At 45.4% G+C, this 20131-nt stretch overlaps 1 protein-coding gene across 1 annotated transcript; it reads left to right on the forward strand.

The window, feature by feature from the left end:
- The first annotated feature begins 5 nt into the window (after positions 1-5).
- On the forward strand, positions 6-19054 carry DXO (decapping exoribonuclease). The gene is made up of 7 exons (XM_060759520.2): positions 6-237; positions 4452-4849; positions 7374-7603; positions 7933-8152; positions 9983-10118; positions 16219-16313; positions 18766-19054. Exons 1-7 carry the CDS (start codon positions 223-225, stop codon positions 18905-18907), a joined length of 1236 nt encoding a protein of 411 aa, XP_060615503.2. The 5' UTR covers positions 6-222; the 3' UTR covers positions 18908-19054.
- Positions 19055-20131: the final 1077 nt, after the last annotated feature.

The following is a 20131-nucleotide window of genomic DNA, read 5'->3' on the forward strand; positions in this document are numbered from 1 at the left end:
GTAAAGGCAAGCTAGGAAAGGGCACGAAGCTTCCGAGCGGCGGCTGGGGATGGCGTCATCACGCCGTCGCTGCCGCCAAGAAACGAAACCTGGCGTTGTTTTGGGTCAAGATGTCGGGCGTGTGAGTAAATGGCTGAAAGGAGGGGAGCGTGAAAGGAAACCAGGCAGCTTGGCCTCGCGTTCCCTCGGTCCTCTGGGAGGCGAGCGATTGGCTGCCCTGCGATGACGTCAGAGCAGGTCAGTACAAGTGCCGGGAAGGGTCAGAACAGAAAGCGAAGAGGTTTTGCTTCTTTTGGTTTTGTGACCTGAATCCTCCCCAGTGGGTGCTGCTGCTGCTGCTGCTGCCTAGGCTCTATTAGTATTATTGTTGTTGATAATAAGAACAATAGGATTCGCAGTAATAATAACAATACTAAGATATTCACAAATATATTTAGAAAAGGCAGAGATACCAGAGGCCAAATTGCTGGATAATGGAGAAAGGCAGGGAGTTTCAGAAAAACATCTACTTCTGCTTCATTGACTACTCTAAAGCCTTTGACTGTGTGGATCATAATAAATTGTGGCAAGTTCTTGGCGGGATGGGCATCCCAAGCCACCTTCTTGGCAGAATGGGGTTGGACTGGATGGCTTGTCTCTCTCCTGAGGAATCTGTATAAGGACCAAATGGCAAGAGTAAGAAGTGACCATGGAACAACAGACTGGTTCAAGATTGGGAAAGGTGTATGTCAGGGTTGGATACTCTCACCCAACCTATTCAACTTGTATGCAAACACATCATGCGATGTGCGGGACTTAAAATCATAGAATCATAGAGTTGGAAGAGAACTTATAGAATTATAGAATCCTAGAGTTGGAAGAGACTTCATGGGCCATCCAGTCCAACCCCATTCTGCCAAGAAGCAGGAAAATTGCATTCAAAACACCACTGACAGATGGCCATCCAGGCTCTGTTTAAAAGCTTCCAAAGAAGGAGCCTCCACCACACTCTGGGGCAGAGAGTTCCACTGCTGAACGGCTCTCACAGTCAGAAAGTTCTTCCTAATGTTCAGATGGAATCTCCTTTCTTGTAGTTTGAAGCCATTGTTCTGCGTCCTACCCTCCAGGGAAGCAGAAAACAAGCTTGATCCCTCCTCCCTATGATCTCCCCTCCCCAACGTGGGAGCACCCACATTGGCAGTCTTTAGGAAGAACTTGAAGACCTGGCTATTCCGATGTGCCTTTCCAGAATAGGATAACCCCAGCACTACGTTCCAGAAGCACTTTCTTAGAGTTTAAGACTCTCTGCACATTGCACTTGCCCAGAATCCCAACATATCACCTCTCACACCCAGCACTTTTAACCTGTACCCATCATTGGCCCGGCCCTGGTTTGTTGCGTAATAGTGTAATGTTTTTGTTATTGCTTTATGTTTTTTAATTTGCTTTGTATTGTATTGTTATTGTCTGTTGTTGTTGTGTTGAGGCCTTGGCCTTTGTAAGCCGCATCGAGTCCTTCAGGAGATGCTAGCGGGGTACAAATAAAGTATAATAATAATAATAATAATAATACATGGCTATCATGTCTCCTCTCAGCCTTCTCTTCTTTAATTACTTATTAATCATCTTTAATTACTTATTAATCGCCCTCCATCCGAGATGCTCTAGGCGATTTACATAGCGAAATTGTACAGAATAAAATACAAACAAACAGATATTAATAAATTAACATAGATCAAATGCCCTTTGTATGGATGGATAATAATATTGAGGATAGTTTTGACAGTGTGGTGAATGAATTAGAACCAGAAATCCTGAGGAGTGAGGTTGAAAGGACCTTAAGAAGCATTGCTAACAACAAGGCAGCAGGAGATGACAGGATCCCAGCTGAACTGTTCAAAATCTTGAAAGATGATGCTGTCAAGTTGATGCATGCCATATGCCAGCAAATATGGAAAACACAAGAATGACTATCCGAGTTGGAAAAAATCAACTTATATCCCCACACCAAAAAAGGGAAATGCGAAAGACTGCTCAAACTTTCGTACAGTGGCACTTATTTCACATGCCAGTAAGGTAATGCTCAAGATCCTGCAAGGAAGACTCCAGCAATACATGGAGCGAGAGTTGCCAGATGTTCAAGCTGGGTTTAGAAAAGGCAGAGGAACGAGAGACCAGATTGCCAATATCCGCTGGATAATGGAGAAAGGCAGGGAGTTTCAGAAAAACATCTATTTCTGCTTCATTGACTATTCTAAAGCCTTTGACTGTGTGGATCATAATAAACTGTGGCAAGTTCTTGGTGGGATGGGCATACCAAGCCACCTTGTCTCTCTCCTGAGGAATCTGTACAAGGACCAAGTAGCAACAGTCAGAACTGACCACGGAACAACAGACTGGTTCAAGATTGGGAAAGGCGTATGGCAAGGCTGCATACTCTCACCCAACCTTTTTAACTTGTATGCAGAACACATCATGCGATGTGCGGGGCTTGATGAATGCAAAGCTGGGGTGAAAATTGCCGGAAGAAACATTAACAACCTCAGATATGCAGATGACACCACTCTGATGGCCGAAAGCGAGGAGGAGCTGAGGAGCCTTCTAATCAAGGTGAAAGAAGAAAGCGCAAAAGCTGGGTTGCAGCTAAACATCAAAAAAACCAAGATTATGGCAACAAGAATGATTGACAACTGGAAAATAGAGGGAGAAAATGTGGAGGCCGTGACAGACTTTGTATTTCTAAGCGCAAAGATTACTGCAGATGCAGACTGTGGCCAGGAAATCAGAAGACGCTTACTTCTTGGGAGGAGAGCAATGACCACTCTCGACAAAATAGTGAAGAGTAGACATCACATTGGCAACGAAGATCTGCATAGTCAAAGCAATGGTATTCCCCGTAGTAACCTACGGATGTGAGAGTTGGACCTTAGGGAAGGCTGAGCGAAGGAAGATCGATGCTTTTGAGCTGTGGTGTTGGAGGAAAGTGCTGAGAGTGCCTTGGACTGCGAGAAGATCCAGCCAGTCCATCCTCCAGGAAATAAAGACCGACTGCTCACTGGAGGGAAGGATACTAGAGACAAAGGTGAAGTACTTTGGCCACATCATGAGGAGACAGGAAAGTTTAGAGAAGAGTATGATGCTGGGGAAAATGGAAGGAAAAAGGAAGAGAAGCCAACCAAGGGCAAGATGGATGGTGTCCTTGAAGTGACTGGCTTGACCTTGAAGGAGCTGGGAGTGGTGACGGCCGACAGGGAACTCTGGCGTGGGCTGGTCCATGAGGTCACAAAGAGTCGGAGACGACTGAACGAATGAACAACAACAGAGACATCAATTAAATTGCATTTCTGGCATTGCAGAAGAATTGGCTGATACCTGCTGAAAGAGTACCTTGGTTTTCTGGATGTTCAGTGAGAGGCCAAACTTTTTGTATACTTTTTTTTTTTTGTCGTGACTTGAGAAATTGCAAGTCGCTTCTCGTGTGAGAGAATTGGCCATCTGCAAGGATGGTGCCCAGGGGACGCCTGGATGATTTGATGTTTTATCATCCTTGTGGGAGGCTTCTCTTATGTCCCCGCATGAGGAGCTGGAGCAGATAGGGGGAACTCATCCGCCTCTCCCTGGATTTGAACCTTCGACCTGTCGGTCTTAAGTCCTGCTGACACAGGGGCTTAACCCACTGTGCCACCGGGGGTTCCTTTGTTGTATACTTCTGCATAGGTTTTTAGTGTGGCTTGTAGGTCTTCTTCTGAATGAGCACTACATTATCATCAGCATATTGGAGTTCTATATCAGATGCTGTTGTGACCTTGGTTTCGGGTTTCAGTCTGCTGAGGTTAAATAGCTTGCCGTCTGTCCGATGGATAGTATCCACTCTGCTGGGAAGCTTCCCATCAACAAGGTGCAGTATCATAGCGATGAAGATGGAAAATAAGGTTGGGGCAATAACACATCCCTGTTTGACACCTGATTCCACCTTAAATGGGTCACTTTGGGAGCTATTGCTGTCCAAGACTATTGGTATCATGTCATCATGGAGGAGCCGCAGGAATTTTGGAGGATGGTCCAGAGAGCACTGCGATTCACTGTGTTGAAAACACTTCATATTTAAAATACATAATGTATTTCTGTGAGATGCATATATTAAAATACACAGAATAAAGGTTAAAATACAGTAAACATAGGGCATTAGTTTAAAATTCATAGTTAAAAATTCACTGATTGGGTCTCCAGAAGAGACGGGCCTTCAATTGTCTTTTAAGCTCCAACAGCTGGTTTAGCTGTTGGAGCTCATCTGGCAGGGTATTCTATGGTCTGGGTGAAGGAGGTCCTGTAAGTAACCTGGGCCCAGTGCATCTGGGATTTTAAAGGTCAAAACTAGCACTTTGTACTAAGCACAGCCCTGTTACAGGATGGCTAGATGAAACGAATTGAACAAAAAGTTGGATTTCACATTTTCTCTTTTCCTGCTGCAGTTGTCAATGAAGACGTCTCTCAGCCCTGATACTTGTGAACGAAAAGAGGACAGGGAGGTACCGAAGGACTGCAGCGCCAAGCGGCAACGGACTGACCCAAAGGTTCCCCCTACCTTGCCTGCTGGCCCCTCCCGCTACGATGGCCCTTTCCCTTTCTACCGCCGTCCATCCGAAATGGGACACTTTTCCCTCGATGGCCAGCGCTGCTACCATGGGGACGCCCGCAAACTTCGCTACTATGCTCCGCCTCCTATTGAGGGACCCTCCCCGGGATTTGACCTGCGGGATGGCTACCATGACCGCTATGTGCGGCGGGATGAAAGCGTCCGCGAGGGATTGGAGCATCTGCTGAGATGGGTCTCTCAGAACCGGAAGCTACTACAGACGGAGGACAAAGCGTAAGGAAGGAAGGGGCACCCCTGTTTGTTGCTTACAAAGCTATAACCGGAATGAGGGAAAATTAATGTTTGTTTTAATCTATTGTGTTTGTATGGTTTTATTTTGGTGTTATAATGTGATATTTGTGGCATCAAATTGTTGCCATTGTTAGCTGCTCTGAGTCCCCTCGCGGGGGTCAAGAAGGGCAGGGTAGAAATGTTGTAAATAAATAAATAATAAATAAAATGGCCTTTTTTTGAGAATTTCCAAATTCATTCTCTTTGGGTTGTTGTAGGTTTTTTCGGGCTATATGACCACGGTCTAGAGGCATTTTCTCCTGACGTTTCACCTGCATCTATGGCAAGCATCCTCAGTGGTAGTGAGGTCTGTTGGAACTAGGAAAAGGGGTTTATATATCTGTGAAATGACCAGGGGAGACAAAGGACTCTTGTCTGCTGGAGCTAGGTGTGAATGTTTCAACTGACCACCTTGATTAGCATATAATGGACTTTTGTTGAGAGGTAATTAGATGTCCTTGTTTGTTTCCTCTCTGTTGTTGTGCTGTTGTACAACAAAAGTTTGCTCTAGACACTGTCAGGCCATTATACAACAAATGCTACGTTCAGCAAAACACAAGAGGCATCCTCTCACCTCTGCAGGAGTCTACTGTGTATACCATGCAGCTGTAGACAAGTCTGCATAGGGACCACCAAATGCAGCAGCATTGCCCAGACACGAATCAAAAAACATGAAAGGCACTGCAGACTACCTCAACCAGAGAAGTCAGCCATAGCAGAGCACCTGATGAACCAAACTGGACACAGCATATTATTTGAGAACACAGAAATGCTGGAGCACTCTCACAACTACCATGTCAGACTACACAGAGAAGCCACTGAAATCTACAGTTTGTGGAGAATTTCAACAGAAAGGAGGAAACCATGAAAATGAACAAAATCTGGCTACAAGTTTTAAAAAACTCAAAAATTAGGACAGTAAATGAAGAACCAGACTCAAAAAGCAGGGGAATTCAAGACAAAAATCAATCAGGGTCAACTAACACTTCCAAACAAAGGATTCCCCCAGACAGAAACCAACCAGGCTTTGAACTTGCAAGGCCATTAAATCAAGGTGTCCAATTGCAACATTCACACTTGCCTCAAGTAGACAAGAGGTCTTTCTCCTACCCTGGACATTCCACAGATATATAAACTTCACTGGCCTAGTTTCCAACAGACCCCTCAACCTCTGAGGACGCCTACCATAGATGTGGGCAAAACATCAGGAGAGAATGCTTCTGGAACATGGCCATGTAGCCTGGAAAACTCACAGCAACCCAGTGATTCTGGCCATGAGAGCCTTCGACAACACATTCATACTCTTTATTTGCTTGGGGCTTGTTCCTTAGTCATCAACGTTGGTGATTTTTGCACTATCCCCTATGATATCTTGTTCAAAGTAGAATAGTTCAAACTGTGCACAATAATAAACATTTTTAGTAATTTTTATTCAGGAATAAAGAAAAAATAGAAGCAGGAGTTAGAACAAGAACTATACAAACAGAACAAGAACTATACAAACAGAACAAGAACAATACAAAAAAGGAAATTTGCATAATCTATAAAATTAAAACTACACTATCTAGTGCAATGGTTCTGGCCAACTTACCTGTCCGGACGCATCTCCCCTTATGAACCCTCCAGAATTTTAAGATTGTCTGGGAGGCCCTGCTCTCGATCCCGCCTTTGTCACAAGTATGTCTGGAGGGGACGAGAGACAGGGCCTTGTCAGTGGTGGCCCCTCGGCTATGGAACGCCCTCCCTAGGGATATTAGATCAGCCCCTTCCCTTTAAACATTCTGAAAGAAGCTCAAGACTTGGCTTTTTGAGCAAGCCTTTGCAGATACAATATAACAGACATGGAGAAAAAATGGAACGAATCAACGATGCTTTTGGATAACTCTTTTAACTAGGAGACTCAAATTGATATATATTTTTATTGATATTGATTGTTTTATTTGGTTTTATACTTAGATTAACAGTTTTTAATTGTATTTTACGCTTTCGATACTAACTGTAAACCACTCTGAGTCGCTTGAGGGGCGGTATATAAATGAATTAAATAAATAAACTAAATCACCCTATCCTGAACCATAACAGCACTGATAAGTACTGGAACTATTAACCCAACTTCACACTCATTGTCTTTTAATTTTCATACTGTGTTTTCCTACTCCCTTTAGGTAACACTGTATATCCATACTTCTACTTGTAATAACATTCCTCAAATTCATAAATCCAATCAATAGCTAAAAGTTGCCCCATTGTTACAGATCCAGTATTGGTGCGGTTCACAGTGGTATCCAGCTCCCACCATCCTTTATCAATCCCCCAAAAATTCAGCCAGTATTTAAAGTTGGTGATGACGGATATGTGTGCCAAGTTTAGTCCATATCCATCGATTGACTACTTTCTGCACCCAAAAAGTGCTCTCTCCCATGCCTTCTTTTATAATCATCTGTCCTGTTTTCTTCTCCATCTGCAGGCGGCCACTGAACGCAGACTTCATCACGTGGCGAGGGCACCTCACCAAAGTGTTAACCACGCCATATGAGACGCAGGAGGGCTGGCTGTTGGCTGTCAGCCTCTTCCGTGGGACCCTCTACATCAGCGAGGTGGAGACAGAGGCTGCCCGGAAGCAGCAGGAAGAACGCTCAGAGCTGCTGAAGGAGCTCACTTACATGGGATACAAGTTTGAGCAATACATGTGTGCAGGTAAGCTAGCTAGAGAACTGCAGGCTCTTCTTGCTTCTAGTCCTTGCACTTGGTCTTCCATTACAGCAATGGTTCTCAACCTGGGGTCTCCAGATGTTTCTGGTCTACAACTCCCAGGAATCCCAGCCATGATATGATAGGCTATGATAGGCATGTTTAAGTGTTTTAAAGGATTGTCATATTGAGGAACTGTATTAGGGGGCTGCGGCATTAGGAAGGTTGAGAACCACTGGTATAGGAGAAGGAGATCCTGTAGGTAAACTGGACCCAAGCCGTATAAGGCTTTAAAAGTCAAAAGCAACACTTATTAAATTCTCTTTCTGCTCCAGATACTCCAGATGGGACCCCAGATCCAACTGGAGTGGTGAACACAAATGAGGGTTACTGCACAGTCATCCGGACCCGCTTGGGAACCCACTCGCTTCTCTTCTCTGGTGAGGTGGACTGCACAGACCCCCGGAGCCCCTGGCCAGACCCACCCAGCTGTTATGTGGAGCTGAAGACGAGCAAAGTCATGCACAGCCCTGCCCAGAGGAGGAGCTTTTATAGGTGAGACAAAGAACAGCAAAGGTGGTCTTGGGGGAGTTCTCCCCAGGCCTCATAGTGGAGGCACTGCCGGCCTTGCTGGCACCACCCCAGAATTATTTCGTTCTTGTGTGAATGTTAAGAGAGGCTATGATAGGCAGGCCCGTAGCCAGGATTTTGTTTCCGGGGGGGGGGTGAGTTTGGTTCGGGGGGGCTGAGTCTGAGTGAAAGAAGGTCTACCCTAGCAAACCTTTTGTATCGTTATCCCAATACCCCCATGCATATGGGATATATTGAGCATGGTGATCAGATCATGATATGAATAAACATAACAGTTTAAATAATGTAACAGTAAGGCCTTCTCGCGGACCACCATGAGAATTTCGGGGGGAGGGCTCAACCCCCCCCCCCCCCCCCCCCCGCTACATGCCTGATGATAGGCATGTTTGAAAGGATTGTCATATTGAGTTAAGGAGAACTTAACACTGTTCCTGTTGCAAAGTTGACTCAGAGCCCTTTCAGACAGGCCCTATATCCCAGGATCTGATCCCAGGTTTTCTGCTTTAAACTGGGTTATATGAGTCCTCACTGCCAGATAATCTGGGATAAACAGAAAACATGGGATCAGATCTTGGGATATAGGGCCTGTCTGGAAGGGCCCATTTTAGCTTGCAACGTGGGTCTTTTGGAGGGTTTACAGGCAGTCCTCAGGTTGTGAACAAGACTGGTTCTGTAGGTTTGTTCTTAAGCTGAATTTGTATTTGTTGGAACTCAACCATATCCTGGCATAAGATTGTAGTTCTTATGAAGGATTTAGATAGATAAACAAGTTGGTTGGTAGGAAAAAGCACTTTTGTTATTCTTTTTCTTCTCATTTTAACATGGCTAATGTAGCCAAAATTAGCCAAGGTGTGTTCTGTGAATTGTAGAAGGCTTTCATGGCCGGAATCACTGGGTCACTCAGAGGACCTCACAACCTCTGAAGATGCTTGCCATAGATGCAGGCAAAACGTCAGGAGAGAATGCCTCTAGAACATGGCCATATAGCCCAAAAAACCTACAACAACCCTGTCTTCTGTGAGTTAGATAGCTAGGCCCTGTTAACTTCCTATCTAGATATGAAGTGTACAATACTAATCAAACCTAACAAAATACAATTTATATGGAGTTCGACTTCAAATGCAACTTGGACAGATGTTTGTCTTAACATACATGTAATTTTTTTCACCTTTGCATGTAAACACTTAAAGATTTTCAAATACTGCAAAAGGCCTAGTTGCTGGCTGGCATGTCTGCTCCAAGGCCCACCTGGCAGTGCCCTCCCCTATGTTTATAACTAAGAGTCGTATGTAAGAAAGATGTTGGAACTCAGAGACTGCCTGTAATTAGTAATATTTACTTTTGACTCCAATGTGCCACTGGCCTCTCTGAATACCAGGTTAGAGAAAGCTTTCTTTCTGACCTAACAGGATTCTTGGCTCTTTGAATTTATTTTTTGGAATGTAAATTTGGATTCAAGTTACAAGAAAAGAGATTCTACCTAATTTTTTTTGGCTAGTAGAGCTGCTTGACAAATGGAATAGTACTACCGATGAGAATGGCAGACTTTCCTTCTTTGGAGGCTTCAAACAGAGATTGGATGTCATCTTTTAGGAGTGTTTGTGTTTTCTTGCCTGGCAGGAGCAAATGGGATTAGATGCCCCTTGTGGCCAATCCTTTTAAGTGTCTATGATCCTATGAAAGCATGAAAAATATTAGTAAACGGGGGAGCAGGGGCAGGTGGGCTGCGAGTTCCCTAATACATGTAGTTGATGTGACCAAAGGATTTTACAGAGTTCCCCTTTTTATTCCCAGGCACAAGATGATCAAATGGTGGGCTCAGTCCTTCCTGCCCGGAGTGTCACGGATCGTGGCCGGATACCGGGGTCCAGATGGCACCATTGTGGGGCTGGAGACCTTTGAGACCATGAAGATATTTCAGCTCATTAGGGTGAGAGTGTGGCAGGACCCCAAGTTAAATTTTCTTGAGAAAAAAAATTCAATTTGTGTGCTGGATCTATAGCTCGTCCCCTTTCCTCAAAGATGGAAGTAGTGACAGCTTCAAAACAGTTTCAGTTATTGGTGTCTTTTGGCTTTCCAAAACAGTACTTGATTCTAGGAATGGAGTATTTTATCCCACTCTTCAGTCTTCAACACTGGATAACAATCAGCTTCTGAAGCTGATTCAAAGTGCTACATTCTACATTTTAAAGCCTTTAAGAACTTGGGACACATTAAACTGAAAGAAGATGTATACCTCACTGCAAGTCACCTTCACAGTGTTTTAGTTGGATGCTGCAGGGCTAACCGTGAAAGACCTCCCTGATAGTGCCTTCCCCTAATCTCTGGAATGCCCCCCTCCCAAGGCTGCTTCTACATTAGAATTAAATGCAGTATCTGCCATGGCTCAATGCTACACAATTCTCAGAGTTGTAGTTTGGTGAGGCATTTGCATTTTTTGGCAGAGAAAGCTCAAGACCGTGTAAACCTACAATTTCCATGTTTCATAGCACTGAGCTATGGCAAGCTGCATTACTTCTAGAGTGTAGATTTATTTATTTATTATTTATTAGATGCACTTATTGACCGCCATTCTCAGCCCTTACGGGCGACTCATGGCGGTGTACAGTACACATAAAAAGACAGTTACAGAGGCCAGTATCAACAACATATGACTATACAACAAATACAAACTACATAAAAATCCGCTTCGTCTCTTAGTAGAATCATAGCCAGTCTCATTTTCCTTATACCATTCCAGTTCTCATTACCGTAATGTTGTTGCTTAGCACTTAATTAAATGCCCTCTCGAACAGCCAGGTCTTAAGGCTTTTTCGAAAGGACATGAGGGAGGGCGCCTGTCTGATGTGTGCCGGGAGAGTGTTCCACAGCCGGGGGGCCACCACCGAGAAGGCCCTCTCCCTCGTCCCCGCCAGCCGTGCCTGTGATGCAGGCGGGATCGAGAGAAGGGCCTCCCCAGACGATCTCAAGGTCCTCGTGGGCTCGTAGGCCAAGATGCGGTCAGAAAGGTATTTTGGGCCAGAACCGTTTAGGGCTTTGTAGGCCAAGACCAGCACCTTGAATTGGGTCCGGTAGCAAATCGGCAGCCAGTGAAGCTGGGACAACAAGGGCGTTGTGTGCTCCCTGCTACCCGCTCCAGTTAGTAACATGGCTGCCGCACGCTGGACCAGCTGAAGCTTCCGGGCCGTCTTCAAGGGCAGCCCCACGTAGAGAGCGTTGCAGTAATCCAGGCGGGATGTGACAAGAGCGTGTACCACCGTGGCCAAGTCAGACTTCCCGAGATACGGGCGCAGCTGGCGCACGAGCCTAAGCTGTGCAAATGCTCCCCTGGTCACCGCTGAAACCTGGGGATCCAGGCTCAACGATGAGTCCAGGGTCACACCCAAGCTGCGAACCTGCGCCTTCAAGGGGAGTGCGACCCCGTCCAGCACAGGCTGTAACCCTATATCCCGTTCGGCCTTGCGACTGACCAGGAGTACCTCTGTCTTGTCTGGATTTAGTTTCAGTTTGTTCGCCCTCATCCAGACCGTTACAGCGGCCAGGCACCGGTTCAGGACCTCGACAGCCTCCTTAGTAGCAGGTGGGAAGGAGTGACAGAGTTGGACATCATCTGCGTACAGATGACACCGCACCCCGAAACTCCGGATGATCTCACCCAGCGGCTTCATGTAGATGTTAAACAGCATGGGGGACAGTATGGAACCCTGTGGCACCCCACAAGTCAAAGGTTGTGGTGCGGAACAGGAGTCCCCCAATGACACCTTCTGGGTGCGACCCTCCAGAAATGACCGGAGCCACCGCAAAGCAATGCCTCCAAGACCCATTTCCGCAAGGCGCCCCAGAAGGATACCGTGGTCGACGGTATCGAAGGCCGCTGAGAGGTCCAGGAGCACCAACAGGGACACACTCCCCCTGTCTAGCTCCCGGCGCAGATCATCCACTAAGGCGACCAAGACCGTCTCGGTACCATGCCCCGGTCTGAAACCAGACTGTGCCGGATCCAGATAATCCGTGTCTCTCAAGAATACCTGGAGTTGTGAGGCCACCACGCTTTCCATGACTTTGCCCAAAAAGGGGAGATTGGAAACAGGCCGAAAGTTGTCCAATTTAGTGGGGTCCAGTGATGGCTTCTTCAACAGCGGCTTTATAATAGCCTGTTTTAGGCTCGCTGGAATCTTGCCTTCCCGAAGGGAGGCATTCACCACCACTGTTACCCACTCGGCCAATCCCCCTCTGGCCTCTCTCAGAAGCCAGGATGGGCAGGGGTCTAGGATGGACGTGGTGGGCCTCATTCCTCCAAGTATCTTGTCCACATCCTCGGGTTTCACAAACTGAAAAGAATCCAACAAAATAGGACAAGCAGGTGCTCTCGTTACATCCACAGAGTCTGCATCTAACGCGGCGTCCAGCCCAGAACGGATCAAGGCGACTTTGTCTGCGAAGAACCGAGCAAATGCTTCACAGCGCGCGACCGAATTGTCAGGGCTCCCACCTGCAGAGGCGGGAGTTAAAAGACCTCTGACAATCCGAAACAGCTCCGCCGGACGGTTCTTTGCAGACGCAATAGTGGCCGCAAAGAAAGTTTTCTTTGCGGTCTTTATTGCCGCGGCATATGCCCTAAGAAAGGACACAAACCGTGCTCGGTTTGACTCGCTCGGTTCCGAACGCCACACGCTCTCTAGTTCCCTCTTCCTTCGCTTCATAGCTGCCAGCTCCTCAGTAAACCAAGGGGCTGGTTTAGCTCGGCTACTTGAGAGGGGACGTTCCGGAGCAATCATGTCAATAGCCCTGGTCATCTCCCCATTCCAGAGCGCCACCAAGGCTTCGACATGGTCACCTACCGAGGTGGCGGGAAAATCCCCAAGAGCCGTCAGGAAGCCATTCGGATCCATCAGTCTCCTGGGGCGGACCATCTTAATGGGTCCTCCACCTTTGCAGAGGTTAGGGGGCGCAGTGAGCCTAAATCTGATCAGGAAGTGGTCGGTCCATGGCAACGGAGAGATGGACAACTCCTTCACACCGCCACCCTGTTCCCATCCCTGACAGAAAACCAAATCCAATGTGTGTCCAGCACAGTGGGTGGGGCCAGATATTTGTTGGGACAGCCCCATGGTTGCCATGGCAGACATGAAGTCCTGAGCCGCGCCTGTGAGGGTCGTCTCGGCATGGACGTTGAAGTCTCCCAGCACAAGAAGCCGTTGAGACTTCAATGCCAGGCTCGAGACCACCCCCGCTAGCTCAGGTAGGGAGACTGTAGTGCAGCGAGGTGGACGGTACACTACTAGAATCCCTATACTGTCCCGGTCACCCACCCTCAGGTAGACGCTTTCGAAATTTGCGGTCTGCGGGATGGGGCACCTGGTCAGATGGATGGAGTCCCTATAGACCACTGCGACCCCGCCTCCCCGCCCTCCGGATCTAGGTTGGTGCTGCACGGAGAAACCCGGAGGACAAAGCTGGGTCAGATTTACTCCTCCAGCTTCATCCAACCAGGTCTCCGTGATGCACGCCAGATCTGCCCGTTCGTCCAGGATTAAGTCCTGGATCCAGGTCGTTTTTCCGTTGACAGATCTGGCGTTCAACAGCACCACCTTCAGACCGGAGGGTCCGCTCACCTGGTTACACCAATTTACCTTAGGAGACCGATTTGGAATTTTGATTATAGATAAGTGGTCCGAATTTGGCCGAATTTGAGGTCTCCTTTTCCCGCATCTCCTCCTTCCCACCACGACCTCTATGGGGGCCCCTCGGCTAGTGGAACACCTCCCCTCCTCCATGCCGCTATTTCTGGCTAGGGTCTTAATCACACTTTCACCAGCTGTTTGGGATGTTGGCGTTTTATCTTGCCAATTGTGCTGGCCTTCTTCATCCCCCCTCCTCCCCTCATTGTTTCCCACAGGTTCCAGCCCACTACCTCCCCTGCCCCTTCCACCAGATAGTAGTGACAGAGACAGTAAGCATAGGAGGGTGGGGGACCACATGGATGGAAATGGACACTTCGATAGATGAAGGGTACCAGAGGCAAGCGTTAGCCGCGAAATAGGATGGTCCTTGAGTACTAGAGTCTTAAAGTGCAAAGTGCAAGGTAAATTCCGCGGCTACCGAGTAATTCTTAAGGTGCAAGGTTTTTAAAGTGCAACAAGATATTAAAGTGCAACAGCCTCAACAGAAAATATTTGGCCCTCTATACTACTAAAGTGCGGCAGGAGGAGTTGGGAGGGGTAAAGTGCCACAGTTGGTAAAGTGCAAACAGTTGGCTATGGAACAGGCGCCACTAAGCGCTATATTATGGTCTTATTACATCCCTAGAGAGCTCTGATTGGCATTCTCCTTGGTAGCGTTTGGACCTTCCTCTTCCAACATTCTTTCAGCCCATGATTTTATCACTGCTGTAAAAGTTTTCTTGCTTGCTTGCTTTTAACATCTATTCAATATTTGAAGCTTCCAAATATTTCAACGTCATGATTATATATGGTCATTTTTATTAGATTTTCTATAATAATTACATTGTTACTGGCTTGGTTGTATAGCTGTAAAGTATCCAAGCTGAGTACACTACCAAAACATTTTAAAATCCCATATATACTAGAGTATAAGCCCTTTTTTATGCTGAAAAGGCCCCCTCAGCTTATAATCAAGTCAAAGTTTTATTCTTTTACTCTGTTATTATAATTCTTTTTATTACATTTATTATTTTACTATGTTATTATTATTACATTTATTATTTTATTCTATTTTTATTACATTTATTATTTCACTCTATTATTACTATTATTATTACACTAGCTGTACTTGTCACACGCTGCTGTGGCCAATCTTCCCACCCTCTTTCTCTCCTTCTTTTCCTCCTTCCTTTGCTCCCTCTTTCTTTCTTTCCTTCTTTCCTTCCTCCCTCCCTCCCTCCCTCCCCTTTTTTCTTTCCTTCTCTCCTTCCTTCCTTCCTTCCTTCCTTCCTTCCTTCCTTCTCTATCTCTTTCCTTCCTCCCCCCTTTTTCTTTCCCTCCCATCTTTCTCTTCTTCTTCCTTCTCTACCTCTTTCCTTCCTTCCTTCTTTCTTTCCCTCTCTCTCCCCCTTCCTTCCTTCCTTCCTTCCTTCCTTCCTTCCTTCCTTCTGTATCTCTTTCCTTCCTCTCCCCCTTTTTCTTTCCCTCCCATCTTTCTCTTCTTCTTCCTTCTCTACCTCTTTCCTTCCTTCCTTCTTTCTTTCCCTCTCTCTCCCCCTTCCTTCCTTCCTTCCTTCCTTCCTTCCTCTCCTTCCTTCCCTCCTTCTTTTCTTCCTTCCTTTTTTTCTATTTCATCATTTAAATTTTCGTCATTTAGCTTTTTTTGGGTTTTGAGTCCTTTCTGCATTTTTTGGGGGTGGGTGGATTTATGCGTGATGGTCACTCATTAGTCTGTTAGGAGTTTAGTGTCTAAATTTCATGTCAATTCATCCAGTGGTTTTTGAGTTATGCTAATTCCACAAATGAACATTACATTTTTAATTAAATAAATTTCCATTATTTTACTCTATTATTTTTTTATTACATGTATTATTTTACTCTTTTTATTATTATTGGAAGAATACGTAAGCACATTTACATTGAAGAAGGTTAGAATTATGGTTTAATCAGTCTTATCTTAAATTACAGTTTTGTGTTAATATTCATAAACATTTAACCTACTGGTGCCTCAATTAATGTACTTTTATTGGTATCTATTTTTGATTTTGATTTTTTCCAGTAGCTGCTTCATTTCCCACTCTGGGCTTATACTCGAGTCATATGTTTTCCCAGTTTTTCATGGAAAAATTAGGTCCCTCGGCTTATATTTGGGTCGGCTTATATTCGAGTATATATTGTAAATAAAAACAGAAAAAAGAAACCTTGATTACAAAAGAGCTTGATCCAGGTTGTTGGTGCCCTAACTGCAAAGCATTATCTCTTTCTACACTGAAGGGGATGAAATTAGCCAACATGGAGCTGTTTGGAAGAATACAGAAAATATGCATTATTCCCATGTAACACACATTCCTTTCTCCTCCCTCACAGGAAGACCCAAGTTGCTGGAAGCCAGCTGTGTGCATGAATTTTTGTGCAGCATTTCTGGGTTTTGTGAAGAAAGTGGTGACAGAAGACAATTCAAAGTGAGTAGCTGCATCTTCTTTCCTTTATCCAGCATTGAGAATGCTTTCCAGCATTTTCTGGGTTGATACCAAGGATCTTGCTTTGGCAACTCACGCTATGCAACACAATTTTTGTTCCTGGATTGTAAATGTCATTTCCTAATTGCTAATATCTACATGCAAGTTTCGATGGAAACATGGGTGAGTAGAGAAATTCTAAGGGTCCTGAATAAACAAATAAACAAAAAAGGCAAAAGCAATATGAATAAAGGAGAAGGGCCAGGCTGTGACGCAGCTAGTTAGTAGCCAGCTACTTTAAATCACTACTGACCGAGAGGTCATGAGTTCGAAGCCAGTCCAGATCAGAGTGAGCTCTCAACCCTTAATATTCTAGCTTGCTGTTGACCTATGCAGCCCGAAAGTCAGTTGCATCTGTCAAGTTGGAAATTTAGGTACCACTTCATGCAGGGAGGCTAATTTAACTAATTTGCGATGCCATAAAACCTTCCAGCAGTGTGTGGAAGAATGAGGAAGTACTCCATCAAAAGACTGTGTCACAAGTGGACGGTGAAGCGGCAGCTCCCCCTGTGGCTAAAATCGAGCATTTATTATTTTACTCTATTTATTGTTATTATTAAATTTATTATTTTACTCTATTTATTGTTATTATTACATTTATTATTTTACTCTATTTATTGTTATTATTATATTTATTATTTTACTCTGTGGCCAGAACCAAGCATACCCTCATGAAGCCAGAAAAAAAGCTGGGATGTTAAATTTCCTCTGTGTCTGTCTATGTATGTTGTATGTCTAAATGGCATTGAATGTTTGCCATGTATATGTGCATTGTAATCTGCCCTGAGTCCCCTGCGGGGTGAGAAGGGTGGAATATAAATAATGCAAATAAATAAATAAATAAATAGGGAATTCAAATTGTATTACTCTTCATATGGCAAAAGAGATTTTCCACTAATCAGTGGCTGCATAAACAATTACATTCAGCAATTTCCAAGAGCAAAATCAGCATGGAATTCAACTCTTTATAATAATAACTATATCTCACACCAGACTTGTGGCTATGGAATTTATCTTTTTGGGTGGGTCGAATTGGCTAGCTGACTTGCAAATCCCCAGGACCTAAACACTTTAAAGGCGCCAGATCCCATCTGATCTTGAACGCCAGGCAAGACCAGCTTTGTTTAGTCCTTTGATGAGAGACAGCCAGCCAATATCAAGTACTCAGGGGCGGCTCAACCCATTATACAAAGTAAGCATTTGCAGTATAGTTGATTTTGCCCAGGGGTGCTCTTGAGGCGCTCTTGGGGGAAAATAGACCTTGACATATGTGAGTTGTAGTTACTGGGATGTATAGTTCACCTACAATCAAAGAGCATTCTGAACTCCACCAATGATGGAATTGAACAAAATATGGCACACAGAACTCTCACAACGAACAGAAAATATATATCAGTGATTGGTTGGGGGGGGGGGGGTGCCAAAACACTGTTTGCTTACTGTTGAAAATTACCTAGGGCTGCCTCTGCAAGTACCGTAGGCTATATTTCAGAGGAAGGGACCAGCCAAATTATTCCTTGCCCAAGTAAACCCTAGAAAACCCATTGAGTCACCACAGGAGCCCCCGGTGGCGCAATGGGTTAAACCCTTGTGCCAGCAGAATCGGAAGACCGACAGGTCGCAAGTTCGAATCTGGGAAGAGCGCAGATGAGCTCCCTCTGTCAGCTCCAGCTCCCCATGAGGGGACATGAGAGAAACGTCCCAAAAGGATGGGAAAACATCAAAACATCCGGGCATCTCCTGGGCAACATCCTTGCAGACAGCCAATTCTCTCACACCAGAAGCAACTTACAGTTTCTCAAGTCGCTCCTGACACACACACACACACACAAACCTAAGTTGACAGGCGACCTGAACATACACAGAATTGACTTTCTTCCCATAAAACATTTGAAACTGTCTGAAGATTAAAAGAATATAATAGCCCAGATTAATCAGGCTGAAGGCCCATCTTATCTGGCAGATTGTTTTCCATAGTGGTGGTGGTGGTGATGATGATGATAGTAATGATCTTTATTTGTATCCCGCCTTGTCTCCCCAATGGGGACTCGGGGCGGTAAACAGCATACATACAACAGCAAACATTCTGTGCTGTAAGTTATGTTTCTTTCTTTAAATATTCAAGAATTAAAGAAGTAGTAGTAGTTCACAGAGTGTTTGCTTTCCTCTGAGGCTGAGATTGTGTGACTTGCCCAAGGCCACCCAATGAGTTTCTATGGCAGAGTGAGGACTTGAACTCCTAATCCAGCCACACTGGTTTGTTCCCTCCTTAGCTTACTAGAGAGTGTAAAATGTAAGAACCTTTGGGGTTTGTTTCCAAAGCAGCCCATTTGTCCTACTGTTTTCATTGCTTTGCGGGGAGAGTATCTCACCCTTGATCGGCTTCCCTTTGCAGGTTGGTCCACCTCTTTGCCTGGGAGCCTGGGCAACCAGTTTCCTTCACGGTGCATCGCGACTCCAGCTACACCTTCCTGCCCGACTGGTACGTGGAGGCCCTGAGCACGGAGAAGCCCCCAACGCCACGGATCCCGGACTGATCAGCTTGACCTGGGTTATGAGGGTGGGAGGGGGGATGTAGGGGACAAGCTGTTTCTCTACCTAGATGTTGGCACACCAGGAGAGGCAGTGGCTGGAAGCCGATGGGGGTGGAAGACAGAACAAAGTAATAAATTACACTGTAAATACATCGTTTCTTAACAGTGCTTATGGGAGGAGGGTCTGTCTTTGCTCCTCATTATTGCCTCACCGTGGAAGAAAATGGACCCAACTATGAGGAAGACAATGGGTCCAGAAGGAAAGCATCTGCAATCAGAAGCAGAGAGCTTGGAATGGTTCCTTTTTCAATTGCAATCCCCAGAATCCCCCATCCAGCTGAAGTCCTGTTGGTTCTTTTAGTTGCAGGAGGTGAGAAATCATATTTCAAGCAGCAAACTATCTTGGGAGGGAGGTCTACACCTGTTGAACTTCCATAGAATCAGAGTTGTAAGGGACCACATGGGCCACCTAGTCCAACCCCCTGCCACACAGGAAAAGGACAATCAAAGTACCCCTGACAGATGGCCAGGCAGCCTCTGTTTAAAAGCCTCACCACACTCTTAGGCAGAGAGTTCCACTGCTGAACAGCTCTTCCTGTCAAGAAGTTCTTCCTAATGTTCATGTGGCATCTTCTTTCAGTGGATATAGGTCAGAATTGGCAAATCTGAATTCTCAGAAAGTGTTTAAGCAGAAGCTGGATGGACATCTGCTTGGGGAGCTTTGATTCTGTTTGCTAATGGGTTGGACTGGATGGCCCTTGTGGTCTCTTCTGACTCTGTGGTTCTATGAAGGGGGAATTGGAATGCATCTGTTCTCCCTTCCTGGAATGCCATGTTTTCTGGCCCTGGTGTTCCATCTACTTCTCTATTTGACAACCACTCTGCAGAGGACAAAATATCCAACTGCAAATTATCTTAGCTTCCTTTTTCTGAACGTGGCCACAATTGGGCCAAGTGGGACCACCTGGTATTGATGGATTGCAACTCCCACCAGGCACAGCTAAATGGCATCTAGAACGTAGCTTAAAGAGAAGTACCTAGAGTTGAATAAAGTTGTGGGATGACTTTCAGGGCAAGAATCATACAAAATAAAATAAGCAATTGAACCAAAATATTTACAAGGAGGGGACCCGGAAAGGAGTTTCAGGGACCAGAACAATAGATCTAGGGCAGAGGTGTCAAACTCATTTTTATTGAGGGCCACACCAGCCTTTTGGTTACCTTGAA

Source organism: Anolis sagrei, chromosome 2 (genome assembly GCF_037176765.1).
Source record: "Anolis sagrei isolate rAnoSag1 chromosome 2, rAnoSag1.mat, whole genome shotgun sequence".
In the NCBI taxonomy this organism is placed as follows: Eukaryota; Metazoa; Chordata; class Lepidosauria; order Squamata; family Dactyloidae; genus Anolis; species Anolis sagrei.

Bases quoted from the DNA above. Each gene is read 5' to 3' on its own strand.
- DXO (XM_060759520.2), top strand. The intron at 4,850-7,373 runs GTAAGGAAGGAA...CTCCATCTGCAG, and splicing joins CTACAGACGGAGGACAAAGC to GCGGCCACTGAACGCAGACT. The intron at 8,153-9,982 runs GTGAGACAAAGA...TTTTATTCCCAG, and splicing joins CAGAGGAGGAGCTTTTATAG to GCACAAGATGATCAAATGGT.